The sequence below is a fragment of the Cygnus olor genome, chromosome 6 (genome assembly GCF_009769625.2).
Source record: "Cygnus olor isolate bCygOlo1 chromosome 6, bCygOlo1.pri.v2, whole genome shotgun sequence".
Classification (NCBI taxonomy): Eukaryota; Metazoa; Chordata; class Aves; order Anseriformes; family Anatidae; genus Cygnus; species Cygnus olor.
In genome coordinates, this window is record NC_049174.1 from 11,414,837 (window position 1) to 11,442,443 (window position 27,607).

The following is a 27,607-nucleotide window of genomic DNA, read 5'->3' on the forward strand; positions in this document are numbered from 1 at the left end:
AGGTGCCACTGAGTGTATGTGACTTTAAAAGTGATGCCAGCGGGGAAATAGAGTAAACAGAAACTGCTCTGAGCTGGGCCTTACACTTAGGGGCGGCATCCTGACCCTGAAAATGTCAGCTTAGCAAAGAACAAAAAAGAAAAGCTTCGAGGAAAGGTGGAGAGAACAAGATGAAGGAGACTGGAACAGGAAAAGGTTCAGGGAAGGACAAACAAGGACAAGCCTGCTGGGAGGCAGGCTTTAAAACCGGATCAGAGGACATGATGGTTGGGCAACACAACTAGTTAGCAAAGGGCGCTAAATGTCTGTATGGACTCAAGGGGTGTGTGGAAGAGCATTACTGCGCAGAAACCGTGTCTGGCCGAGAAGTCCCCTGGGCAGAACAGAGTTGGGAAAGTTGTAAGGGGAAATATCAAATTTGCTTGCCCCACTCTTAGCCCTGCTGGGGCTTCTGCTCGTGGCCGCTGCTGAGTACAGGACACTCACCTCCCACTGCACCGCCGCCCTGTGCGCGGCACACTGCTGCCAAGCCACGGACACATGAAAATGTCAGCACGGTCCCTTCCCACTGGGACATTAACAGGCTTGATTTTTAGGGGGAAAAAAAAAAAAAAAAAAGATTGATGGTAATAAAACAAACCGTGGTTAGATGTGATGTCTCTGTGTTTGTTTTCACAGTCTTTCCTCTCTGCCTCTGTCTTCCCTGTTTTCACAACAGCCGCTGCAGGTGGCTCTTGGGTGGAAGAATGAGAGCTTTGGGCAGTGCTGACACACGGAAACGCGAAGCAAGAGGCAGCAGGCTGGCTGCTCCTGGAGGGGGGACAGCCGGGGATCGGGCTCAGTGAGATGGGGAGGGTTTTCTTGTGAAGCCTTGGGGTCCTGGCACGCGGGTACACCCGTGGGGCTGGGAAACTGGGCAGCTTCACCCCATGTGGTGGGACATCGGGGGATTCCGCCACAACTTCTGCTCACGTTTTCGTTCCTCGCACGTCAAAACACCTCGGTGTTGAAAGAGCAGCAGTTCAGGTGCCTCCGGTTCCGGCTGCCGGGCAGGGCTGGGTCCCCTGGTGTGCAGGAGGGACAGGGGGGACATGGCAGCCATGAACCACGGTGCGTGGGGACAGGGGGGACAGGGCAGCCGAGCAGCGCGGTGTGCGGGGAGCAGCCACACGAGCCTGGGGCACAGCGTCCTGCAGGCACTGCAGGAGGAGGAGAAGAGCACGAAAACTGCTCTCAAGCGGTCGACTTTTTTTTTTTTTTTTTTTGGGGGGGGGGGGGGCTCTCTCCAGTGAAGTGGCAGTGGTGGCACAGGCAGCCTCTGCTGATAGCCCTGGACAAAAAAGGCTCTCTCCAGTGTGTTCCCGACTGCTGGCGCTCCCCGGACCGGGGCGGGGAAGGGGCCGGGAAGGGGCCGGGGCCGTGCCGGGGCCGCCCCGCCGCCCTGCGGCTTAAACCCCTCCTCCGGGCCGGTGCTCGGTGCTGCCGGCGGGACCATGTACGCCGGGAGGAAGAGGAAGAAGCCGGTGCCCAAGAGGTGGGGGCGCGGGGGGGCCGGGCAGGTGCCCCCGGAGGGGCTGGGGAGGGGGCGTGAGGCTGCTCTGGGGTGAGCCCGTGGAAGATGGGGCTGGGGCCGGGGCTACTCTTTGTTCTAATTAGGGTTAATTGCGGCCAGTGCTTCGTAGGCTCCGGCGTGCTGGAAAAAAAAATATCAGGCAGCCCTGCGCTGCTGCGGGGAGCTTGAGGCGCTCCGCCGTCCCGAGGTGCAGGGTGGGTGTAAATCCAACGTGCAGGTCGCTGCTCGCCAGCAGCCCCCTGCTCCTCGATGCCCGGTCGGTGGTGCGGCGTAACGCCCCCCGTGCGATGCCTTGCTGGGGCTCCCGGCTTTGGGGTCCCCTGGGGTCTTGCAGCAGAGTCCTGCTGGTAGAAGCCAGGCAGGTGGAGAGGGAAGGGTGGCACTAGCGAGTTCCCCAGTCTCTTTGCTGTTTGCTCAGTGCTTTTTACTGATTTTAAAATAACAGATAAATTTGGAGACAATTTATCAGCTCGAGGAACTTCAGCCGATGTTACTATCCCTCGGTACTTGCCAGGTTGCAAAAGTGCAAAGCTTCCTGCTGGGTTCTCTGTTCAAAGGGCAGACAGGGAAAAAATACGCTGCGGCAGCGCTGCAGCCTTTGCCCCACTCGGAGCCATATCATGAGGCTGTGTACCACAAACAGGACAGGTGCTCAGACCTCTTCAAAATGCCTTTTCTCGCTGTTTGAGCGGGCACTGGGCTGTGTCTCTGGGTGGCAGGGCTTGGTGTGCTGTGCTCGGGTCGCAGTGCTCCCCAGGATGCCCCGTGCCGTGCTCGGGTCTTTCTTCGCGGAGAGGAAGCGTGGGCAGAGCCAGTCTTAAGGGCAGGGAGTCTGAACAGGTTAGCAGGACGCAGGTACACATCCAGACCAAGCTCTGCTGTTTCTGTGATCAGGGGAAGCATGGTTTCCTTCAGTGGTCACCCATGTTGGTTCTCTGGTGGCTAATAATGTGGTTGTGCTCATGTTCGTGCCTTTCCCTTGCTAAGCATGTGTGATGGGGGCTGACAGTTTTCCTGCTGTCTTGCACGGAGCCCATGAGCTACATGACAGAGAGTGAACAAACCTGTCACCGAAGAGCACCCAGAAACTGTTTCACTCTGGTACCCATAAGGACGGAGAGTTGCACAGCCTCTGGCCCTGGGAGCTCCCTGGTGCAGCGTGTGCCTGTGTAAGCAGGCTGCTGAAAGAGCAGCCCAGCAACCCTGTAGCCTTCCTGCTATTCCCTCCAGTGCTGGCCGTGCCACCCCACATGTCTCCGAGCACTGTCAGCGCTGCTGGGCTGCCCAAGAGACCCCGCTATGCCTCTGCATTTTGCCCCTTCCCACAGAGGCAGCACTTCTTGCCCATCTCCCTTTTCTTTCCCTTTCTGGCTGCTTGTGGGCTGTACGTGGATACTGAGTATGCAGAGCACTTTTCTTTAAAGAATATCTGAAGAAACTTGGAATTAATTCACTTCTGATTTTATTTTTTTCCTTCTCAACTCTCTCTGATAGAAAACAATATTATTTTTTCCTCCCTGATGAGTGACTGTGGTTTCAAAAGTGCTTGTTAAGCCAGTGGCTAATGGAGTACATAAAAGCGCTAGTGCCAATGTGTTTTGCATGGCTTGTATGGACAAGTTTGGTGATGAGTTGCACCTAATCTGTCAGAGAAGCAGGGTATATCTCTCCTGATGCTTATCTTACAAAGCAGCATGATTGCGCTTTTCTGGAGAAATGCTGCAATTTTCCGTCCGTGCTTAGAAGAACCATCGGTAGCTCTCCACAATAAAAATTCAACAGGCACCTCGCTGTATTTCATTTAATACTCATTTCCTCTCTTGTCACACATGTGAGCAGCCCTGCCAGATGGGATTTGAGAGCAGTATTAGAGGGGAGAACTTAAATTGCTCCTAAATACTGGCAGATCCTGTTACCCAAAGCTGCTTTATGAAGCAAGGATGCCTGCGGAGAGAGTTTGTGGTTACACAAATTACATCAAAACAATATGGGTTGCATGTTAGGGGATGCAATTTAACCAAGCACAGGATAGGGTGAGGGTTCCCTGTGAAGTCTAAAGCGCTTTTCTTCAATCTAAAAAATTCAAATCAGCATTAAAAAGCAAAAGACACGGGGTGACACCCCAGACTCATTAGTCATCAACAAACCTCTTACTGTTGTGGCTGGGGCTTCAGCTGTAGTGCGTGCAATAAGTGTAGCTGGTGGAGATGGGTCTGCAAGCCAGCTTCTGACAGACAGGAGCTGTTCTTGCAGGCTCAGCGTTGCTCCTAGATCCTAAGTTAGGCATCAGATGTTGTTTTAGGTGGAAAATGCCCATTTGAAAGGATCAGAAATTAGAAGATCGGAAGAAAACAAAAAAATCTGCATTTTTTTAAGAGCCTGTTTCCTAAGTGCTGTGCCCTAAGCTGCTCTGCGTAGGATCTCTTCATCCAAGTGCTGCCATTGATTTTCACGTGTGCTTCTCTTTGTGTCATCAGTTAATGAGTAAAGCAGTGGATTCAGGCTCGAAGCACTTGCTCTGACCTCTGAGTAAGGAAAAGAGGTCTGGTTGTGGAGCTTCCTTCTGTTTAAGATGATAAATGTGATTGTGGGAGCAGAACTTAGAGGAAACTAGCTGAAAAAAAATGAAATAAAAATATCTCTGGACCTTCCCACTTCCCATTCTTGCTCTTTGCTGATGTTAGTAATATCATTGCCAGTGCCTGGCCAAGGGATGATCAGTCCCTGGACAGGCAGGCAGCTGATGGGAAACCTCTGAGCTCCAGGTAGCACTTGGTGTGGTGAGGATCCAGTGGGAGCACGTGGAGTGTGGCCAGGGAGGGGACCTCCTGTGTGGGATTGGCACAGAATGAGGAGGAAGAGGAGTGGGGCCAGGGGAGACAGAGCAGAGTGTGGGTGGAGGAGTTTGACTTAGACCTCTAGGAGATGCTCTGGTGGCTCATAGGTCCCTGCCCTCAGTGTCCCTTTCCCTGCCAGGGCTCGCTGATGGGAGCAAGGCTGTAGTGCTCTGCTGAGCTGTCTCAGCCAGGCTGCATGATAAGGTGCCCAGCTGAGGCTCACTACAGCTGGAGGACATCTACCTGGGGCTGCACCAGGTGACCAGCTGGGATGTCCCCATCTTCCCCAGCTGCTGCCTTGTGGGCTCGCTGGAGGTTACTTTTGCTGCCGCAAGGCCTTACAGAGTTCACCTAATGTTTTACTGTCGTGGCTGCAGTAACACCAACTCTGGGCTTGGGGAGAGTCCGTCAGACAGGCTCAGTTAATTAAACTCCTGCTTTCCCTTTTCCAGCCCCAAACCACCACCTCCTGAGGGTGTGAAGTCCAACCCCTCCAAGAGGCACCGGGACCGGCTCAACCAGGAGCTGAACAAGCTGACTGGCTTGCTGCCCTTCCCCGAAGATGTGTGCACCAGGCTTGATAAACTCTCCATCCTCCGACTGGTGGTGGGGTACCTGAAGGTGAAGAGCTACTTGACAGGCAAGTATCTTGCATAAGTGTTGCGCGGGGTGAAAAAGCTCCTGGGCTCAGTGCCTGCTGCGCTTCTGTCATCCCATCCTGAAGTGGAGTTTGCTTTGCAGTAAAAGGTGGCATCTCCTGAAGATAGGAGGACTGTTAGTCACTATGTCAGATCCTTGTATGCTAGTGCATCGGTGTTACATCTTTAGCTGTGGTTCTGGCAGGAAAACATCCTGGAAAACGGAAGGGAAGCGCCACATCTCCAGAAACGTGGAGGGGCTGGCAGTGGTTGCAGGGAGGTGCTATGGCCATGGTACACCTATTCCTCAGACCATCCTTTGCTGCCATGACATGGGTTTTGCTTCTCCTCTGGAAGGAATCCCCTTCACTTCTGTATGCTGCACATCCAGACCTAATCCTCTTCGGTCAGTTATAGGTCTCTGAAAAGAAACCTCCTTGGAAAGTGAGACCATATAGCAGGATCTTGGGCACCTCCTTCTCCAGGAAGGATGTGGAGGGTGAAAGGGGAGATCTGCATGAAAATAGCTTTCTAAAAATCCTTTAAACCACTGAGGTCTGTGGGCTGCTGCATCTCTCCTGAGCTGACATGGGTAGAAGATGCCGCGCAGGGCTGCTCTGTTTGTCATGCCAATGCCCTGTGGATGGCAGGTTAAGCAAAGCTGATCCTAAGGCACTTGTTCAGTTTGGCATCTCATTAGCTCATTTCTCTCCCCTTTCTTCCTTGGGGTCTTGTGTACGTTGGTGGTTTGCTGTTGTTTGCCTCCCTGGCACAGCTGGGCTCAGCTGTGGTGGATCCGTTAGGTCTGTAATGAGCATTTCTCTCAGACTGAGCATGATGCCTCATATCCAGAGACCCCAATCCAATTTTCGCTGGGTTAAGGTGATAGGCCTGGAAAGCCAATCTCCTCACAGCCTCACTAGCTCCCTGCCTCCTGCTTGCAGGCTTCCCCAGCAGCGGTTGCCCTCCAGATTTTCAGCAGCAGCTGGTGTATCTGCGATAGTTACCACTGGTGAAAATTCCTGTGCTGGGGGCTCCCAGGTTTTTCTGCAGACCTTGGCTTTGCTCTGAGTTAACTCAGCCTTGGGCAGCAGGGCTCCCTTGTATGTGCTACACATCAGCTGATGTGGTGCTGCCTTTACCAGCAAGAAAAATACCGGAAAGGGGAGATCTGTAGAGCTACCCTGGGTGCCCAGACCTGCTGGCCACCCTCTCACTGCAGTCATGGCACAGGGAAGTTTTGTGCCAACTGTGCTCATGCCATATGCTGCTGAGGATATGCCCGGGAGTTGTTGATGGCTCCTGAAGCTGGAGCTCATCTACTGGAATGTAGCTGTGGCATCCCTCAGGTAAGGACCAGAGCAGTTGCCCAGCTCCCTCCAGCTCCTCACTCCCACCCCCAGGTGATGGGACAGTCTTGAAGCATTGCAACGGTGCAGTGCCTCTGCAAAGGCACGAGGGCTTTGGGACACTGCAGACCACGCAGTGCAGCTGTGAGCATGGTGGGCCCTCGTCCTCAACCTGGCAGTGATGGCTGGTCTGCCCCAGGTGCTGGCCTGGCCTCTCAAGGTGCTGGCTGTTCCCTGAGCACCTCAGGACATCCTCCTGAGCGTTACTGACCAGTGCAGGCTTTGTTGGGGAGGCACCTTGCTGCACAGGGAGAGCGTGCTGCACAGGAGGGGTAATTGCTGTGTGTGTAGTATGAGATGTGTTCTGGATGCTGTTGGGCTCCTCAAAGGCCATGCTGGACTGAGAACAAGCCTTGCCAAATGTCTCTTCCTCTTGCCTATTTTTGGAGGACAAATCTGGGGAATGGGATTCAATCTGTGCCCATCTGGGTGGGTAGGTCCTTGCTGACATGCAACCTAATGCTGTGACGGCAAGGTGTGATGGTTTTGGTAGGTCTGGGATGCTTCGGGTCCTTCTGTCCAAGATGGTGCTGGCACAACATTGCTTGGCTGACCTTCAAGGGAAGGCACCAGTCAGCCCTCCTTACTGGCGTGGCAGGGCCCTGTGGCTCCGGCACGCACCGGGTGATGCAGCAGGCAGGAGGTGAGGCAGCTGTGCAGGCACTGCGCACCCGTGAGTCACCATCACTGCGTGCCCCTGCCTCTGGCAGGGCACAAACTGCAGGCTGCGGTGCAAATAAAGCCTGAGAGGCTGCCAGGGATTGCTTTCATAACCTGGTTACAAAAGGAATTGCTCAAATGTCCTGCAGCTGGGGGAGGAATGACCTCGTGTGCGCATGGCATGGAGCAGGGACAGGACATACGGGGCAGGGACGGGCACGTGTTTTGTCTCCAGAGCCTTCTGCTCCACAGGATGGGTGATGGACCCTGGTTGTGCTGCCTGTGAGGAGGTGAAGGCAAAGAGCATGGAGGGCAGAAAACCATCAGCCTCGTGCTGCACTTAACAGCTCTTCTTGTGCCATCTTTCCTCCAGAATGAATAAGCCCAGCTCCCTTAGCTCTTGCCCCATGCCACGTCCGTGACCTGTCCCTTGGGCCCCCCAGCTGGGGATGCCTGTCCCTGTGCGGGGACCTGCCCCAAGCACTGCTCCAGCTGGGGCTTTGCCTCCGAGCAGCAGCAGTTCCTGCTGGGTCCACATTCCCAGAGCGAGAGCTGCTCTGGAAAAGCCATCATTGTGTGGATTCACGTCCAGCTGGAGACTCATCCTCATCTTGGAGACCCCTTCTGCCAGGCCAATTACTCCCATTTGGTCACTGTGCCTTTGATTTCTTTTTCCCCCTGCCTTGCTTTGCCCATGTCTGCCTTGAAATTCATCTTGTTTGACTTCAGATCATTCCAACGATTCATCAAGGTCAACTTTTGTTCTGGCCCTGCCTGCTGAAGCCGTGTCACTGAGAGTCGTGGCAGCCTGACCCATCACATCGGGCGTTTTTGGGGAAGACAGCAAGCCCCCTTGTGTTGTGCTCTGTGGTTCAGTTTGCTGCTGGATGTTTTCCTTTGTGCAGGCTCCCCCTTACAGCAGTGGCAGGGGAGCATGGTATCACCTGGCGAGCATCCCTGTCACTTGCTGGCCCCTTTGCTTCAGCAGCCAGAGCCCCTAGCTTCGTCTAAAGGCTTTAATTGGTGCCATGCTGATCGGGAGCTCCTCTTTCCAAGCACTTCTAGTCCCGGCACTTGCCCTTTCTCCTAGGCAAAGGGTTAATGTAGTCTGTGCAGAGCCAAAGTACGGGGTTATTAACCAGTTTGGCAGGGAGGCGGATGCTGGCGGGTGACCCTGAACATATGTCCCCACATGCTGTGTCACAGGTTAAAAGTAAAAACCCCAGGTACTGCTGGAGGTCGTTCTTGCAAGGAATGTGATACCTGCCAGAAAATCTGTCTGGGGCTGAGCCCCCTGGCTTGGCTTCGTGTCTTTGGAGCAGACATTCAAAGCTCTGGGGGCAGGAGACAGACCTGTTTGCAGGTGAATGCAGGTATGCAACAGGAATTTAGCTGATGCCTGTGTCTCTCTGCTGGAGTTTCCTCCTTGCTTTGTCAAATCTCATATGCAGCCTCCTCCTTTGTCTCCTCATTCATGACAGCAATAAGTGGGTGTCTGTGGAAAATGGGGTCCTGCGCTGCCCGAGATCCCAGCCCTTGGGTGCTTCAGAGCTTCTCAGTATGGCTTCTTGTTGCTGCTGGGAGCTTTCTTAATCCTTTTATTCTCAGTTCAAATGTTTGGGGGCAGACTGGTAAGAGACGAGAGATGGATGATGCTTCCTCTGAACAATCCTCTGGTCCTATCTGCATGTGTGCATTGGCTCTACTTCCCCCTGCTACCCTGATACAGCTTTTTCTGGTTTGGAAACGTTCTCAGGAAAGCCCTGCAGAGGTGACAGGCCTTTGGCTGATTTCTTCTTGGTGGGGTGGAAGGTTTCACGTACCTCTCAGACGGAGGGGCTAGGCTGTCCTGCAGAGCTTGCAACACCTGCTTGATTTACCAGGGAAGTTTTCCTGGAGTTTGGCCTCCGTGTGGAAGAAGTGACCACTTTCTGGTGATCCCACTGGTTGTATCTCAGACCAAGCACAGCTCTCGCTTTGAGGGAACAAGCCCAGGTCCTGTTCTGCGTGTTGAACTTAGAGCTGGGTTTGCTGCACAGATTTGTGTGTCTACTGTAAATGTTTACACTGTGACTTTTGTCAGGTTGCTTCATCTGGTGGACAAAGCAAAACAGATTTGTGATAGGTGCATGTTAAAAGCTCAGTGACCTGGAGGTGAGTACTGCTGTGTGCTAGAGCATGTCTAGACAGGGTGCTTAGCGTTGGCTGGGGTACCCCGTCCTGCTGGTGCTTGCCCTTTGCTATCAACAAACTCAAAGCAGAAAAGGAATCAATAGCAAAGCTCTCTGGGAAACTGTCTCCCAAAGCTCTGGCATCCCCATGGCTTTCTTGTTCTCACCTGGTGCCAAACTCGCATGTGCCTGCTCAGATGTCCCTGCATCGCTCCCATGTAACATCGCTTTTAGCTCAGCAGCAGCTTCCTCGGGGCATGAGGAAGAGGAGGCTGCTGTACACAGTGAGGGGAGCAGCCAAGGTGAGCATGTCAGGGCAGTCCTGCCTGCTCACACCTGGGGAAGGGTGACTGCTATTGTGACTTCTGCCTGGGATCCCAGCTGATTAAAGCAGGCAGCAGGATTGCAGCTGGAAGCTCACAAGGATTTCATTTTTGAAAGTTGAAAGACTTTGTTTTTTTTTTTTGTGATTTGATCTTGGTTCTGGATCATGGGGCTGTTTGGAAAACAGAAGAAGCTATTGCAGGATAATGACTCACTGGATTGTCTTTTAAATCTGCTCTGCTTTTAAGTTTTCTTCTTCTTCCGTCTGTGCTTTAATGACAAACCAGAAAAAAATTGTAGCTTGCTGGAAATGACAAGTTTCAGGCATCGAGAGGAAAGCTCTCAAAGCTCCATGTGTCTGTAGGCTCATTTGGGGTGTGCACACATCTACTGTAACTTGTCTGTCCCTTAGTGCAAGCCTTTGAGAGCGGTTGGCTACAATACCCTGAGCTTTCATCGAGCTCTTCTGTGATACAAAAGCCAGCAGGATCGGTCTCCCCACTCCAAGGAAAAGCGTCATGGCTGCACAAAACCAACCCTGGTGACGGCAGCACCGTCTCAGGCTTGGTGTATGGAAGACGTGTCCTGAGCCTTGGTGAGCACAGGTTTGTTGTGAGGACAGGTTTGTTCTCAAGAAGTGTGGTGCCAACACTGCTCTGCAGCTGGGAGCTGCCCTCTGGAGCTGCGATGCCAGAGCAGACCTGCAGTCCAGTTTTTCTTTAATTTCTTCCTATAGTTGGCCCGTTCTGGCTCCTTAGCAGCCTGTTAAATCACCAGAAGGGAAAGTCACTTAGAGGTCTTGTCAAATCTGTAAAAGATAGATGAACGTCACTGCCAGACCTTGCACTTCTGCAAATTGCTGTTGGTGGACAGTGGTTGCCACTTGGACCTGTGTCTAACAGTCTCCTGGATAAATCCGGAGAGAGTTTGCTGATCCCCATCTTCTCAAGAGTGCATGCCTAAGGAGAAAAGCTTGGCTCTGCCTCTGCAGTGCTGCTGGATGCTCTGGGCTCTTCCTGGTGTGACGAGAGCTCCGCTTGCTGCGAACAGGGAGACCTTCTCAAAAGCTTGGATAGATTTGTTTAGTGCCGAGCGGCTTGGAAAACCTCCAGAGAGCTGGAGATCTGTGCTGGGGTTCATTTCCTAGGGTTCACGTAACAAAAGAAGCAGATGCCGAGGGTTGCAGACAAACATCTTGGAGTGGCTGCTGATGTGGCAAAGAGCTGGCTCTGCTAAGAGGGGGAGCAGCAAGAAAATGGGGCTTGAAATGTTTTGTCGGGTGGAGAGGACATGCTCAGGGTGTGTGCCGCTCGCTGTCTGCTGTATATCTCCCCATATTAAGGTCATCCAGGTGGCAACGCCTGCAGCAGAGAACCAGTAGAAAACCCTCTCCAGGTATAAGACCACGCTCTGGAGCCTGATGAAGTTCAAGATGACAAATGGCAAATAGTGGGGTACCTCCCCGTAACCCTCCGGCCCGCACCCAGCCCGGTGTCAGCCTGGCGGGGGGAATGCTGCTTTCCACATGTTTCTGAGACCACACGGCCCAAATGTGTGCTCTTTTTCTGTTTCATCTCCTGCCAGGCCTGCCCCCAGTCCGGGCTGCTGCCTGGGAGGGCAGGATCGTGTGCTGCAGGGGCTGTGACCCCAGTGCCACACAGTAAGTCTGTCCCCGTAGCAGGCTTCATGCAACTTGCAAGCACAGCTGGAGCCCCAGAGGTGCGTGCGGAGCTCAAGGGGCTTCTCCAGGGTTGTTGGCTGTCTTGGCTTGGTGGAGAGAAGCCTGCAGGTGGGAGCTGCCCGAGTGGGACCAGCTCCAGGGGCTGTTCCTCATGCTGGTGCACCAGTGGTGTCAGGTCATGGGCTGTGGGGAGCAGTCAGCGCTGCAGCTGGCACTGACTGATGTGTGTGCGTTTATTTTTACACTGCGCCCACGTCGTGGTTGAAACATAATTAAGATGAACTTAGGGAAAGTCTTGAAGGATGCAGCCTTTCCCTTGGGCATCCAGGGCTCTCCAGGCAGCTGTGACGGGAACTTCTGCTTGGTCTGTGCTGAGCAAGAGTTCACCTCAGTGCCAGGTCCCTGTGGTCCCGTCATAGCCGTTCAGGTTGGAAAAGACCTCTAAGATGGTGCAGTTAGGAGAGTTAGATGCAAGATCCAGGTTTGTGCTGGGGACTGACCCTGCTGGAGCAGGGGCTTGGCCTAGGAGATCTCAGGAGGTCCCTTCCAACCTCTGCTGTCGTCCGGCTCCATGACCCCCTGCTATGGGGCATCACCAGGTAATCGCACTGCAGTCAGCGTTAACTCAGCTTTTCTATTCACCTCCTTGTTGCTTGTTATTCCCATAGCCCGGCACTGCAGGGGTCTGGACCTGAAATAACCGATGCAATAATAGAAGTCAAGTTTGTGGCTTAAATCCCTCCCTGGGCAAAACCCTGCAGGATCGTGCAGGAACATTTACAGCATCAGATTGGAGAGGCTGACGTGGGCTATGGGGCTGCCAACGCTCCCCTGGGCATTTCTGTGCTCCCTGGAAGAACGCTGGGTGACTTCTTGCAATATGTTTGTGATCTGTGGGTTTGGCGTTTGCCCGCGGAAGGCTGTTTTACTTGGATGGCGTGAGCCTGATCTGCTTGGCACTGTGCCTTTGTTAAACAGCCAAGGCAAAGGTTGGTGCTAATTTGATGGGGTTTGGGATCGGGTCCAAGAGGAACACAATTGTGCACGGCGTGGTGTTACTGGAAGAGCTGGGAGCTCCTGGTTTTATGGTGCCAAGCATCTCTGGAGTCTGTTCAAAGAGAAACATCTGCTACAGGTGAAGTCTGTCATCTGCCACTGGTGTAACTCAGCCCGTGAGAGCAGAACTGACCCCAGGATCTTTTGCTGATAACTTTTTCTTTTCCATTGATGAAACTATGCCAGAGGCAAGGGACGTGTTAGCTTCCATGGTTGCACTGCAATGTTTGTTTTCACAAATGTGATGAGATAAAGGTGAAGGGATTAGATTGCTTTGCTCCTATTTCTTTTTCTCATGCTTGAGGTCTTCCTCCACACTGCAGGGCTCAGGAACCTCCTTTTGAAGGCAAGGATCACCAACCCAGCAGGATGCCGCTGGGGATGTACGCCTGGTTCTCAGGGACCAGGAGCTTCTTTCCCTGCTGTTCTTGCTGGATCCATTAATGCTGATTTATTTATTTATTTTACTGTTCAAAATGTTATTGATCCTGGCTGACATCTCAGCTGGTGTTTTGAATGAAAAGCTTCTGGTCTTTGGGGATCACATCAGCAGCAGGAAGCCTCCTCCAGCACTCTGGCTGGTTGGCATATGGGTTCAGGACAGAACTGGGTTTCTTCCACTCTTCTTAGACAAGACACACCAGTAGCCTCTGTCCCAGAGCTTTGAAAACACGGATGATCAACAAATGGCTTCAGCAAGGATTTATCCAGTAGCTGCGGATCAGTTGTGTGTCATGCTATTTTTTTTTATCTTGCATTAATTAGCAAAGATTTTCCTGGAGACCCTTACTATGAAATTCACAGGGTTGCTGAGATTTTCTGGTTTTAGCCTTTAAAAACTTACCTTACGTTCAATTTTTTTCTTGGTGGGCATGCAGCAGGGCATGGGCTGACAGGAGACAAACTCACTTCAGCTTTGGAAAAAGAGTTCCCAAGGAACTGTCTAACGAAGGAAAGGAGGAAAAGCACAAAAGGTGTCAGTGGTGGCTTCTGTGCTCCTGGCTGCAGGAGATACAGCCTTGGGAGGGTGTGCAAGGGAAAGAAGTACAGCAAAGAACTTAAAATGTTGTTTTAAATGGTTTTCAGGCAGTCCTGGGGTTTGTTTTAACCCCTTAACTGCTGGCTCTGCACAGCATTATGGCGGGCTCTGCTCCAGCGGGGACAGTCTCCGTGTCACCTTCAGCCAGCAGGAGAGAGGGGGGCTCTGAGCCACCAGCATGCATCAGCGGTGTGCGGGGCCAGCAGCTAGCATGCCTCATGGGAAGGCTGCCTTTGTGGGGCCGTAATTCTGCAAGTTGTTTCTGGTGAGGGCAGATCAACACACTGGTGGAGTTCCCCAGAAGATAACACGGCTCAAGCAGATGTTTCGGGAGCACTCCCTCCCTCTTATGGGGTTACTCGTGTCGCAGATGGGCTGGTTTTGCTGCTCTTTGATTAAAAGGATTATTTTTTTTCCATTCCAAGGCAAAAAGCAGCTGGGAATGGTTGGTATGTGGGCCTGGAGTCCTCTATCTGGCTGCACTCAGGCGTCTCTTGGGACTGCTCTCAGCCCCCATGGTTCTTGGCAATGGGGGCATGGATGAGTTCAGAAATTGATTTGGAGAGGGGAGAGCCACGGGGATGCTTTGCTTCAGGTGCTAGGGGAAGACACCAGTCATGACATGGCTGAAGGTGGGTGGCTGCTTCCCATACAGAAGGTTTCCAGACTGCTGTGGTTTGAGAGCAGCCTCAGCCCTGCAGTCTGCTGGCTTTGTGCTCTGCTGGCCACCCCCAGCGGGGCAGCTGTCTGTTCAAGCAGCAAAGTCTCCTGCGGCACCAAGACCTGACCACAGGTGTTGAAATGATGATGGAAATAAGGAGAGCCAATGTCACATGCTCCTGGATTACTTTGGTGGCAGAGCCCCATGCGTTTTGCAGACTGGCCTCAGCATCTCTTCAGCTGTGGATGGTGAGGACTGGGCTGGGTGTGAACACCAGCTGCACTACACCACTGATACGCAGAAGCTCTGCTCACAATCCGTGCCCTGCAGGTAGAGCCTTGTGACCCTGATGCAGTGATGCTTGGTGGCGAGGCTGTTGGAAATGTCAGCTCTTTAGGTTTTCCCCCATCTCTTTGGGCTTCCCAGGCCTCCTCCCCAAGCCATGCCATCCTAATGTGCCCTAACGTGAACTAATTTTGCTGGAAACAACAAAATGAACAAGCGGGTGTTGGAAGTTGCAAGCCCACAGCTGTGCTGCTCTCCCTGCTGACACCACTGGTGGATGTGGGGAGAAAGCTGGGGACCATGTGCATCTTCTCAAAGTGCTCACTGTCCTTCTGGAGCTTTGTTTTGGAAGAACTTGGTTTCTTTTTGAATTTCCCTGCCAGCCTTCCCCAGCTCAATGCTTCAGAGAGGAGTCGGCCCTTCAAAAGAGTTTTAAAAAAAGACTTGATGCTTCACTCTGAAACTATTCCGTTCCATCATGCGCAAATTGGAGCCATACCCATAATACAGATGGGCTTTGGATATTTTTCCTTGTAGATCACTTGGCAGTCATGAGAGGAGGCTTTTTGCTTGGTTTGACTTTTTTTGTCCTGATTTGTAAGGGTGTTGATTTTTGAAAGCCTTTGCAAAATGGGGTTGTGGTCCCCCACAGTCTGGCTGGGGCTTTGGCTTCATCGCTGCCTTGCACTTGCCTCTCGAAGCTCCTGTGGACGTGCCTTTCTTTGGGCAAGCAGAGGATCACCTGGCTTCAAACCTCGTCTTTCCTAACCCTTCCCAGAAGGCTCACGTCCCCTGGCCTGGCTGATCAACCTCTCGCTAATTTTGGAAGCGTCTGCACAGGACAGCTGCCCCCTGTGGAAACAAAAACGTGAGCACAGGGAAAGGCAAATCTGTGGCATGGGCTAAAGTGACCCACAGAGGAGCTGCCGGGGACAGGAAGGCACTTGCTGTGGGAGCAGCCATGAGCTGGGCTCCCCTCGAGACTGGGGGCTCAGGATGGGGACAGCAGAAGACATAGGAGCTGCCTGAGCACCTCCGAGCATCACCCCATGGTCTGGCTGTGTCAGCGGTGGAGACCGAGGCTATCTCTGCTTCATGGCCTCAGAGCATCCTCTCCCCTTTTTAATTAAGTCTGCGTGACTGCAACAGTCAGTGCGGCTCCTCTGCGTCACCTTGTGCAAGATGTTGAGCTAATTATCTTTAACCTGGTTTCTGAGAGCCTATGTGGGTGGCTTGTGGCTCGCACTCAGGCTCTGTATGTGCATAGGTCTGGGCGATGCTTTGACCTCAGACTTTTTTTTTGTACAAAAACGTCAGTCTGTCAGGGAAAACACTTGTGTGTTGATGGTTTGATAAAAAACAAAATTTCTAAAACTGCAGTTAGCAGATTTTTTTTTAGATCTGGATTGATTTGGGGTTTGAGCTTGATGCTACTGAAGGGGAGCAAACCTTTCAGTGTGAGGTGGAAGCTTGTGCCGTGGAGTGGATTCAAAGTGCGGTCAGACTTGGGATGGTTTGCGGTTTTTCCTCGTTTCCTCCAGCTCCTCCGATTTAGGAAGACCTTTTCCAGCCAAGGCTGTGCGGCGCTGCAGGAACCCAGCGCTCGCACCGAGGGGCAGCGTGTGGGGTGGCTGTGCAGAGCCGTGTCCTGCAGGCCTTGGGTCCCCCTTTCACAGCTCTGCTCTGCTAAAACACCACGGTGCCCAGCTCACAGGGCACGCCAGTGCTGCTGACCCTGGGCTCTGCAGGAGCTCGTGGTGATGGGGAGACGAGGGAGAGGTTCCTACACAGGGCCTGCTCTGAGGTTTCCATGCATGCTTGTGTTTGAGTCGGCAAAATAAAAGCTGCCTGTGGTTGGAAGCGGAGTTCAGGCTCGTGCTGCCAAGTGGTTTTTCAGGGATGACTCCCCAGCAGAGGAAGTGCTGTGCTGGGGATGTCCCCAGGCCCCCGTGCTGTTCCTGGAACAACCAGTTTTCTGCCTGTCCCGCGGTACGTGAGGCCCTGTGAGCAGGGCAGGAGGTTTCACGTTGGCTGCACCCACGGGTGTTGCCTCGAAGGCACGGAGCGAGGAAGTGTGAGGCAGCACGTGAATCAGCCCGGGGAGGTCACGGCAGCGAGTCCCAGGGCTGCTCCGGTGCCGTGCTGGGAGAGCTGAGGCCGCTGATGCTCGGATCTCTGCTCCTGGGCAGAAGGAAACCTGGAAGGCTTCCCAGGGATGGGACTGAGCAGGGAAGAGGATATCCTAGAGGAAGCGTTGGGTGAGCGGGGATGGCTTTGTAAAGGGGCTCTGCTCCAGCCCCCCCAGTCTCATCTCCTCCCTCCGAGCTGGCTGCATGTGCACCAAGTAGCCCGGTGCAGCCGTGCATCAGCAGCACTGGGGAGGAGGAGGAGGGAGAAGCTCCAGATTTGCCCCTTCTGCACTGATTTCTTGCTGTCTTGCTTGCAGCCGCAGGTACGGGTGTTGGTGACTGCGTGCAGGATCAGCCCCGAGCCCCAGGAGGGAACAGATGGACACATCTGCAGGTCAACAGGGAGCTGTTTCCAGAGGGGGACCTGCTGCTCCAGGTATGGTGCCCTGGTTTGGCTCTTTGGGGTTTTCTCTTGGCTCCTGCTATCTGCGAGGCACGACGGCTCATCCCTGCACACTGAACGGCACCAGCAGCTATGGGATGTGTGCTGCATCCACAAAGAGACAGGGCTCAGAGTCGTGCCCTTCTGGCAAAGGCACTGGGTGCTGCCTGCACCCCTGGCGTGCAGGTGTTAGTGGCCACTGAGCTCAAACCAGGCATTTTTCTTTGGGGACCCCACAGCTCATGGGCCCAACACGCACAGGCTCATCCGTCCTCATGGGGAGGGTGCAGGGGCATCGTGCAGCGGTGCAGGGGATGGTCCCAGTGAGTCTCCAAGGCGGTGCCTTCCTTGTGCTCTCATAAACGCCAGGAGGAGAGCGGTGATAGCTGTGTGGTGACACATCCACTAGGAATTGCTTGTCCTACCTGGAGCTCCCTGCCTTGAGCTCCCTAGCATGAGTTCTGGGATGGTAAAAGCCCAGGTTTGGTTTGGAAGCTGCCGGGGGGGGGGAAGAAGGGAAGGTGGATCTATGAAACTATTGTGGACAAAATTAATGGGCAGTGCAAGCTTTGCTTTGTGAAAAGGCCAGGGTATGCCTACTGAAATAGCTCTCACTGTACATCAGAGAACAAGGAGCTGATTCACCTGGTCAGAATGCTGCTAGCCTGGGCTGCAATTTGTGCGTGTAAGCCAGAAGGAAGCGAGACAGAGAGGCTCCATGGAAAGGCTGGCGGCTGAATAAATATCTAGGCGTTTCAGCTTAAAATGTGCTGCTCCTTGTGGATGCAGGGCAAGTCTTTGGGAGAGCTTTGATCTTTACATGGCTTTATTCCTGACATCACGTGTCTGCTTTTTGTGTCTTGAGTCCTCTTCTCCCTTCTTCCACCCCTCCAGAGGAAAGCAGCAAATACTTTGCTCTTCTTAAAGACCTGCCTTTGTCTTACATGAACGCCCCCCATTACAGACAAACAGGCTGATGGGAGAGCTCCTGGGAGTGGAGCCCCCATGGGGGCTTTTGGTGAGGTGGTGGCTCCTGGGAGCTCTGTGGGACTTTGGTGATGAAACCTGGGCCACGTGAAGTCTCCCGGGTGGGCTCTGCTCCCAAGAACAGACTCAGCCGGCTGCAGGCATGATAGTCACAGAGGGACTGGTGGAGTAACACAATAGCCAGAAGGGAGCCAGCGATTGCCCCAGTCCCACAATGGAGCCTCTCCCAAGTGCTCTCCAGGGGGCTGAGCCATGGCGTTGGCAGCTGTGGGTGTTTGAAGGCATCTGGAGAGCATTTGGGGTGTTAATGTGACTGAAATCCTACAGCTGAGCTGCCCAAATTTTTCCCCAAGAACATTTTAATCAGACACTGTACTTAGCAGAAAGCTCTGACATGCGGCCCTCGGGGGGCTGCAGTGCACACAGGGAAGGGACCGGTCCCGCTGCAAGGTGCATGCGTATCAAGCAATGTGTTCAAACCAATGGCATTTAAATTAATCCAAGTTACAAGGAAACCCGTGAGCTGGTACAGTTGGGTTAGAGAATTGGGTCAGAAGAGAAAATAAAACTGGTGCTGCTTGGAAGAAAGAAATGGAGTCCTGAGCTTTTAATCATTCAACTGCTAAATGAAAGCAGACCCTTGGAAGTTATTTGGAGAGTGGAGGGTGAACCTGAGATGCTCCACTGCAAAGCATCAGGAGGAGAGCACACATCACTGATGTTCTGCCAGAAAGCTCAGGTGCACACCCGTTGTCTTGTAGCCTGGGTGAATAGATTGAATGAAAACTTAACCTCCTGAAATTTTCCCGTGTGCCCTACAGCGTTTTTTCAGAGCTCTGTGGGTACTGCCATGCAGAGCACAGCTCACAGGGCAGGTGAAGATGGTGGCTGAGCCACCTGGCTGGGCTGAGTACCCAACAATGGGAGTTGCAGAACTGGAAGCCAACGCTAAATCCATTTGACCAAAGAGGATGGATTTTTTTTTTTCCTTGGGACCCTAGCAAAGTGTGAAGAGCTATGTGCTATACTGAAGGAGCTAAAAGAAAATTGTTTGTAGGAAGGCAACCATGACTCAAAGCAGTGCTTTTTAACTTGTGAGCGTGTTTTTTAATATCAGAAAAAAAGCAAACAGTAATTTATCAAAATGTTTTCCAGTGATGCTTTTTCTTAGCATGGAGTCAGATCTTGTTCTTCCCCCTCTCTTCCTGGACAAGGAAGGAAATTATTTTCTTTAAATTGAATAGGAGCTCTAAAATCCCTCCTGGAACAGAGGGTGTACTGCTCTTTGACATCACTCGCAGAGAAAGAATAACCAAATCTCACAAGGCAATTATACTGTTAGATATATATATTTTGTCCAGACTGTACTTTCATTTTGCTAAATACATTGCAAATGGGAGCAGAGGGAGTTGCCCAGGCGCACAGGGAGCCTGCCAACTTACTGAAGATTGTGCCCATGTCAGAATTGCAAGGTTGGGGGAAAGCATTTTTGAGCCTCTGCGTTCTCCTACAGATGTTTACAAAGTGTACATGGTTTTGTGATTTGTTCTGCTGGTGTCCAAGGATGCGATACGAATGGTCAAAAAGGCACGTTCACTGCTTCTTTCTGACTCAATGCCTTGGTAGAGGAAGCCTGGCTGTATTGGGGAATGAATACGTAATTGTGTGGCTGCTCCAGGCCCCACGCCTACCAGACCTGCTGAGTCTTCTGTCCACATCTTGATTAAACCCAGATTTCCACTTACGGCTTTCTTTCCCTAGTTTCTCTTCTTCACTAATAGATTTAATAACATTTATTCCAGACAAGAGCAGAGGGCAAGAATTATTGTCTAGTGCAGTACTTTCCTTTCGGAGAAAACCAGCTGAAATGGTTACCAGATATCTGGATCTTGACTTTCTTAATGGGTATCCACTTGATCCATGAGCTCCCTAGCCACAATCTCTAGTTTTGGAACAGTTTCCTTAATTTGGCATGGGTTTGGCCTTCTCCAAGCAAAGAGCTACCAGTTGGATATGTATTTAACTGCCAGCCATGTGTATGGAATTGTAGAGTAAAAGATGAAGTTAGCAGATGGTACGAACACAAAGATGTTTTTGTAGATGTTGGATTTTTTGCTTGTTTCTTTCTTTTTTTGGGGGGTGTTGTGGGTGTTTTTTGTGTTGGTTTTTTTTGGTTGTTTTTTTTGGGGGGGCAGGGGTCATGTAGAGGGGACTTCTGCCATCTACAACATAGGCAAGAGCAGAGAACTTTCTCAGCGTGATGTCCTGTAGTAGAAATTCAATACCAGGACAGGTTTGGGGGCCTTTTAAAAGTATGGATTTTCTTGAGATGTTTGTGAGGAACAAGATTGAAATCAGATGGGAAGGGCTTGTGGTCCCATATAATCAGAGACAGATGAGAATGGGATGCCATTGCCTCCTTGAAGACGTGTCAAACAGTCTGCATGTTTAGGATAAGGGGTATACCTCTTTAGGCATCGCAAATACAATGCCAGGGCCTCAGAAATGTGGGACCAGAGTTTCCAGAGTTAGCCACCTCTTTACTTTCAAGGTGGGTGCTGTTTTTAGATGCTTTCCCATCATTGAATGATAGCAATGGGTAAATTTGGTCTTACTTCGTGTACTCGGTGATGAATTGTTTGTGCACCTTTGGAGCTGAGACCAGGAGTCTGGGGGGCAGTGATGTGCTGAGGTGTTAAGGGTTAAAAGGGAAGTTTTGGGGTGCTCACAGAAATTGTGGGAGAAGATGTACTTAAGCTATGCAGAGCTATGCCTATGTAACTCTCCAACTATAAAATGTGGGGTGACGAGCAGGCCCCAAGGAGATAATCCTTAAAATGAAAGGGTGCATAAATATATCCAGTCAGTGACTGGCTACACGGTGGTTACCATCTCTGAAGGCTTCTCAGTGCTTGAGCTGCTGATGGGCTCCTCCTCCTGGAGTCACCAGGCTCTTGCGTGGCTCAGGGCTCTCTGTTTGCAGTCCTTCTTCCCTGCCTGTAAGTCAACACGAACGATGGCTCTACAGAAATGGCCAGGCTGCCTTCGATCACTGCTTGTGCTAACAGTGAGAACCCCACACCAACTAACTGAGGTTAAAAGCCTCGCATGGTCGCGAGGCGCTTTCCTTTTAGTGGGTTCCCTACAGGAGAAGGAGGTGTCTTCCCATCCCTGGATGCTTCAGAAGCACCTGAAGGTGGTCCATCCATCCAGCAGCTGGACTGAAGCTAGGGAGAATAACTCTGGGCTCGATTTATGCTTTCAGGCACTCAATGGATTTGTCATCACTGTGACTGGAGATGGCTACATCTTCTACGTCTCCCCTACCGTGCAGAACTACCTGGGCTTCCACCAGGTGGGTGCCGTTTGTTCCTGGGTGCTGCGGAGGCCTGGGGAGGAGGTGCTGACAGCCAGTACCCAGGCTTCCCTCTCCCAGCACGCTCTGGTCACTTCTGATGTATGTTTTCAAGTGAGTCATGTTCTTCTGGGGGCTGTGAAAGCCAACAAATGTGCTTGTGACTTTAGTGGTAACAGATGCAAGCTGAGCAATAGCAGGCTTTTTGTCCCTTCCTCTTTGTGAGTGGGGTGTGAGGTTTTCCCCCTGTGGTTTAAATCAATAAATCAAGCAAGCTGCTGGGCACGTCTGCCTTCAGTGGAATCACGGTGCTGAGCGGTGTCAGCGCCCTGAAGTGCTGTGGGTTACGTGGGATGCCAAGGGAAAGCAGGGCACTACCCACATCCACCCCATTACCTCCGATTCCCCTGAAGTTTAAAGGACCAAGTAAACGGGGACGTGGCGAGGCTGGCAAACCCGCTCTCTGCTACCTCTTCCTCCTTCCCAAGCCACCCTCCCAAAAGCAGCCAGCCTCTGCCCTTGCTCTCCGTACCACGTTCAAAACCCTTTTTTTTTCCCTTCCTGTTTCTTTATTCTCAATCACCGTACTTTTACTACCCACAAAGGAAAGCCTCTGCTGTGTCCTTCACCAGATATCCCTGCTAGGCAGGGCAGGGGTTGGTCCCTGCTAAGTGCCCCAAGCTCTACTCCCCGTTATGTCATTCCAGTCAGATCTCATCTACCAGAGCATCTTCGAGCTGATCCACACGGACGACAGAGCCGCCTTCCGCTGCCAGCTGCACCAGGGTGAGTGCAGGGCTGGGAAGCAGGGTCCCAGCCCTGCCTGCCTCAGGGAGCCCGCAGAAGCTGCCCCCAGCCACAAACCCCACATCAGGCCACTGGTGACCATCAGGCACGTGGCTTCCTCCAGCTCCGCAGCATCCCTGCAGGCCTGCAAGGCATGCAGCTTCGTTTTCCCTGTGTTTTCTCAGCCGTTCCCGATGGATGCAGCACTGTGGGCAGCCCCCAGCACTGCTGCCCTGAGCGCCTCTGCTTTACGGAGAGGAGCTTCACCTGCCGCCTCCGCTGCCTGCTGGACAACTCCTCGGGGTTTCTGGTAATGCCAGGACTTCCCCAAACGGCCCTGGTGTCACCGACAGGGAAAGTGGCTCTGAGCCTGGCCTCCTGGGGAGGGATGGGATGGGATGGAGTCTGCCTGGTGCACTGCTCCGTGACTCACACCGTTACGGTGGGACCCAGCAGGGATCAGGATGTTCAGCCTGGAGATATCTCCTTGTTATGTGGGTTATCAGATATCCCTGATAACTGATGTCACACCTGCAACAGCAGTTCGTAGCGTGCTCCATGTGCTGCAGCACGGGGACAGGTCCCGTGCCCAGCGAATGCGTTTGGTGCACGCAGGTGGCCACGCACCCCGTGCGGGTGTGGGCTGGGGCAGTCTGGCACAGCCAGTTCCCATTTCCTCACCGTTTGCCCTGTTTTCTAATCCCCTGCAAGGCCTTGAATTTCCATGGACGCTTAAAACTCCTTCTGGGGCAGCAGAAGAGGGCATCCCTGGTGCCTCCCCCGCTCGCCCTCTTTGCCATCGCAACTCCCCTCCAGCCGCTCTCCATCCTGGAGCTTCGGACCAAGACGCTGATGTTCCAGACGAAGCACAAGCTGGACTTCACTCCCATGGCCTGTGATTCCCGGTATGGCATCTCCCACCTTTGCCATGGCAAAACCTGGCCTCCATCCAACCCTGGTGCCACGGGGTGCCTGTGCCGTGTGCTCTGCCTGCAGGGGGAAGGTCATCCTGGGGTACACGGAGACGGAGCTGTGTAGGAGGGGGTCCGGGTACCAGTTTGTGCACGCAGCTGACATGATGTACTGCGCAGAGAACCACGTGAAAAGTGAGTGCCAAGGGGAGCAGCCTGGGGAAGGCCATCAGGGCTGTGGCATGTCCACAGGGGTGATGCTGGTGCAGCCCTGGCCGAGCTGCTACTGTTGGGACATTTGTCTGGGGTCTGGAGTGGCTGTGGTGAAGGTTTCCTGGGTGACACCTGCACAGGCAGCTGGTCCCCCTGTACAGGGACACCTCGCAACCACACAGCATCGCGTGCTGGCTGTGTCCTGTGCCTTCTGCCTCGGCAGCATGGGTGCAAGGGGATGCTCTGCATGGTGCAGCACATGTGACATACCTGCACCCCCGGAGCGACCAGCTGACCGCCTCCGTGCCGCCTCTGTTTTCTCCCTGCCCCAGTGATGAAGACAGGGGAGAGCGGGCTGACGGTCTTCAGGCTGCTGACCAAGAAGGGTGTCTGGGTGTGGGTCCAGGCCAATGCCCGGCTGGTGTACAAAGGGGGTCAGCCCGACTTCATCATCGCCCGGCAGCGAGCCCTCTCGTGAGTATGGCTGGGTTCCCAGCCGCCTTCGCCTGCCTTTGGCACAGGAGGTGGTGGGGCTGCAGCAGGGGGCAGGAGTCAAATGGCTCCAGGGAGGCTGTCACAGCCTTGTGTCTGCCAGGGGTAGCTGTGGGCACGCAGCCCTTCCCTGAGCTGTGTCAAAGCTGCCTCTGGCCTCTCTGGAGCCCCAGTGCTCCGCCAGCAGCAATGTAGCCAGCCCAGGGCAGGTCTGTGAGCTCACATCTTGCTGTTCGGATGCTGGCCTGGAGAAGGTACTCATGCTGTTTCTGTCTCTCTTTCCTCCACCCTGAAGAAATGAAGAAGGGGAGGAACACCTGCGGAAGCGGAACCTGCAGCTGCCTTTTAGCTTTGCCACGGGGGAAGCAGTTTTATACGGGAACGACCTTCCTGATTTCTTGGACTCCCTCCAGGCTAAGGAGGAGTTTCAGACAAAGACAGACTCCCACGTGGAGCAGCACGCGGTAGATCCCAACTCTATTCTCGGGGCCATGATGAAGCAGGATGCATCCATATACATCTCCCACACCGATGATGTGCCTCAGTTCTCCCTGCCAGATCTCGACGCTGAGCCTGGTGGACCAAGTCGGGATGAGAAAGCCAGCAATGCCAAGGAGGACAGCAACTCCCTCCTGGTTGTTATTGAAACCCTCTTTGAGAAGAGCAAGGTGGATGGAAACACCTGCCAGACCCTCCAGAGCCTCAGCGTGGACAATGTGGAGCTGCAGCAGTGGGAAGACACTCTGCTAAGCCTGGGTGCAGAGGATTCACCATCCCAGGACGTCGGTGAGAGCGTGGGCAGCGAGGTGAGCTCCTACGTGGAGCAGATGCTCTCCAGGGAGAGTGCTGGGAGCAGCACAGACTTCCCGTGCTGCAGTGCATCATCCTGCAGCGAGCAAGGCAGTTCTGCGGCTCGCTTCCAGCACTGCTGGGCAGCGAACTTGGCGGCTCCACTGGCATTTCAAGACCTTCCACAGCCCCAGGCAGCTGGTGCACAGGGCCAAGGTGCTGCAGTCTCTCTGGCCTCTGTTATGCCAGAGGGCAGCTCCGCTCGACCGGGAGAGCCGATCCTGTTCCACCCGGCCAGCCTTGGGGGCAGGACTGTTCTGGATGCCTTGGGCTCCAGCAGCGAGCCCTCTGCACCACTTCAGCTGGCAAACCCAGGAAAGGTGTTTCAGGCAGGACTTAGCACCTCTCTTCCCACAGACAGCGTCCTTCCTAAAGGTCAGAGCCAGTCCAGGTGTGCGCTGATGGCCTCAAGCTGCCCACCTCCCTTGGACTCAAGTGCATTGGTGACTCGGTGGCACAACATCCCAGTCTGGGCAAACCCGGCCCTTGCTTTGGGTCAGAGCGTGTCCCCAGGAGGCTGCCCCTCGGATGCTTGGCTGGCTGCAGCTCCGAAACAGCTGGAAATGGCTGGAGCGCCCCTGGAATCACAAGCTCCAATGGCGAGTAGCACCCAGAGCTCCCCAGGGGCTGGGTTGTGGTTGCTGCCCCCCGGCCCTGCTCCTTGCCCTGCACAGGGTGTGTGTGAGCACCTCCAGGATCAGGACACCGCCTTCCCAGCACCGCCAGGAGCCAGCCAGCTGCCGGCGGGTGGCGGCTTCCCCGCACAGCCCCCGGTGATGCCGCCCGCACAGTTCGGTGCTTGCTGGGGCAGGGAGCAGGCAGTGCTCGGCGAGGACGCGTGGTCCCAGCACCAGGGACTTGTGCTGGGGACCAGCCTGGGTCCTGGTACCCATCAGATGGACCACGCCGTGCCGCATTACTGTGGGTACGGAAACAGCGAAGGGGTCTTCAGCCACGAGGGTGTTTTTCTCAAGGATGCCACTCAAACATCAGTGTCCCAGCCTGTGCCTTGCCACCCAGGGGCACCAGCAGGATCGGGTTTGAGGTGCTCAGCATCTCTTCCCGGGGAGCTGGGTGCGACAGCAGCCTCCTGCGAGCCGGGCACCAGCTTCCCCCTGGCCTCCTCGGCAGGTGGGCGGCCGCGCTGTGCGTGCCGCGTCCAGCTGAAGGTGCGGTGCGAGGGCTGCGGGACCTGAAGGGCACCGCGTGGCACGTCTCAGTGGCCATGGGGTGAGGCCCAGCCTTGTCTGGGGACGGCTGTAGCTCTCTGCCCGCCCTGCAGCACGCACAGCGACTGAGCCCCCTGGCTTCCAGGCTCCTGCGTGTGCAAAGCACCCAGAAACGCTTCAAACCACAGGGGTGGCTCCAAGCAGTAAACGTTTCTTCTGGTTTTAACATTTTCCTGGCCCCACCCCCAGCCATCTCTGTAAAACAGGATTGGAAAAGCCCATTTTGAAGCCTCACGGTGAGCTAGGAGCCACAGTTTGGGAACGTTGTTCTGAGCAGCCACCAGCAGCCAGGCACATCCACGAGCGATGCTCCGTGCCTCCTGACCACCCAGTGCTCTGAGCTCCTGTGCCTGAAATGAGGTGCCTTCGCAGAGCTCTCAGGCAGGCACAGAGGAAGGGTTTGGTGGCTTTTACATCAGCAGTCTTTCAGGAAAATGCAGTCCTGTCGCAGCAGAGAGGTTTGTCAGGCTCTTGGGGTCCAAAGGACCTCTTCATCACTGGGGCAGGGTTCTGGGAGGTGGATTTGGCCTCTAGCAGAGGCTGTGACCTTCCCCGGGAAATAGCTCCTGTTGCTGACCCTGGGTTTGTCACCGCCGTGCAGTGCCATCAGATGGAGGGACAGTGGAGCACTGCTGGGGCCGGTAAGGATGGTGTGGCTTTGCCAGAGCAGTGAGGAGAAGGCAGCAAGGAGGGGAGCGACTGCCCTCTGCCTCTCCCCTGTGGACCAACTTTGTGGTCTTAAAACTGTTCTGGAGACTGGCACAACCACTTTGTTAAATTCCCTTTTTTCTGTGCATGGTTTGTTTGTTTGTTTTAAGCCAAAGGCATGAATCTTTTCCCCCTGCCTGCCACGGGGCAAATTCTCCTGGGCTTTGTCAGGCAAAGCCCCAAGAAGACCAGGATCAACCAGAGCCATGAGTTTGAGACCAGGCAGGGCCGGCTGGGCTGGTTGTAGAGGTTGGCATGGTTGGTGGACCTCCAGATCCTGCCCTTGTACCCATCACCCTGAGCTGCATGCCTGTCCCTCAGCCTCTTACACCAGTACTCAGCACGTGCTGCACCCATCCGCAGCAGCCTGGAGGAGCACCCAGGGGTGGGCAAGGAGCTGAGGTGCTGTGATACAGAGCCTTATGCATCAACTGGCCCCAAAACCTTGCTGCTGGGGGCTGACGCAGACCTCCTGCTGCTCTGTTACTTGTGTCTTAATTCTTTACGAGTTATATGTGTGCATCTAGAGTCTGTTTTTGTGGTGGTGTCTTATTTTCCACTCTGTGATCTCTTTGTATGCCATTTGCCGATGGATGATGTCGGGGGGAGGGTGAAGAAAAGATGCACTGAAACTCACCCGCTGCATTTTGTTGTGTATTAAAAGTCAATTCGCTTTGTATCAGCGTGATGGTTTGTTTGACCTAGAACAGTGTCTCTCCATTTCCCTCTTGACTGAGCAAGCATTTGAAAAAGCCTGCTGCTGGCTTGGCCGCAAGTCGCCTTTCTCTGGGCTACGGCTGAAGGAGGGGATGATCCCCACTCACCCCCTCCCCTGTATATGCTCCGGCATAGATGCACGGACGTACCCTCGCACCACCATGCACGCACAGCCCCGTGCTACGGCATGCACGCACGGTCACACCGATGGTCCCTCACCCCGACAGGCCAACCTGACGGTGCTGACACAAGTGCTAGCACATGCATTGGTGGGGGGGCTCCCTGCCCCGTTTCACCCTTTTAGCCACCACATCCCCTTCTTTAATAAAGGGTCCCTCCCCAGCTCTCCTGTATTCCCTTTAAGCATTGAAAGGCTGCTCCCTGGAGCCTTCTCCTCCCCAGGCTGACCCCCCCAGCTCCCTCAGCCTGGCTCTGTAGGAGAGGTGCTCCAGCCT

General features: G+C 53.8%; 1 protein-coding gene across 1 annotated transcript; it reads left to right on the top strand.

Moving 5' to 3' along the window:
- The first annotated feature begins 1,392 nt into the window (after positions 1 to 1,392).
- On the top strand, positions 1,393 to 27,112 carry LOC121072273 (aryl hydrocarbon receptor-like). Its single transcript, XM_040561751.1, has 10 exons — positions 1,393 to 1,534; positions 4,863 to 5,050; positions 16,781 to 16,899; positions 21,158 to 21,247; positions 21,955 to 22,033; positions 22,219 to 22,343; positions 22,745 to 22,938; positions 23,030 to 23,139; positions 23,490 to 23,631; positions 23,945 to 27,112. Exons 1-10 carry the CDS (start codon positions 1,494 to 1,496, stop codon positions 25,692 to 25,694), a joined length of 2,838 nt encoding a protein of 945 aa, XP_040417685.1. The 5' UTR covers positions 1,393 to 1,493; the 3' UTR covers positions 25,695 to 27,112.
- Positions 27,113 to 27,607: the final 495 nt, after the last annotated feature.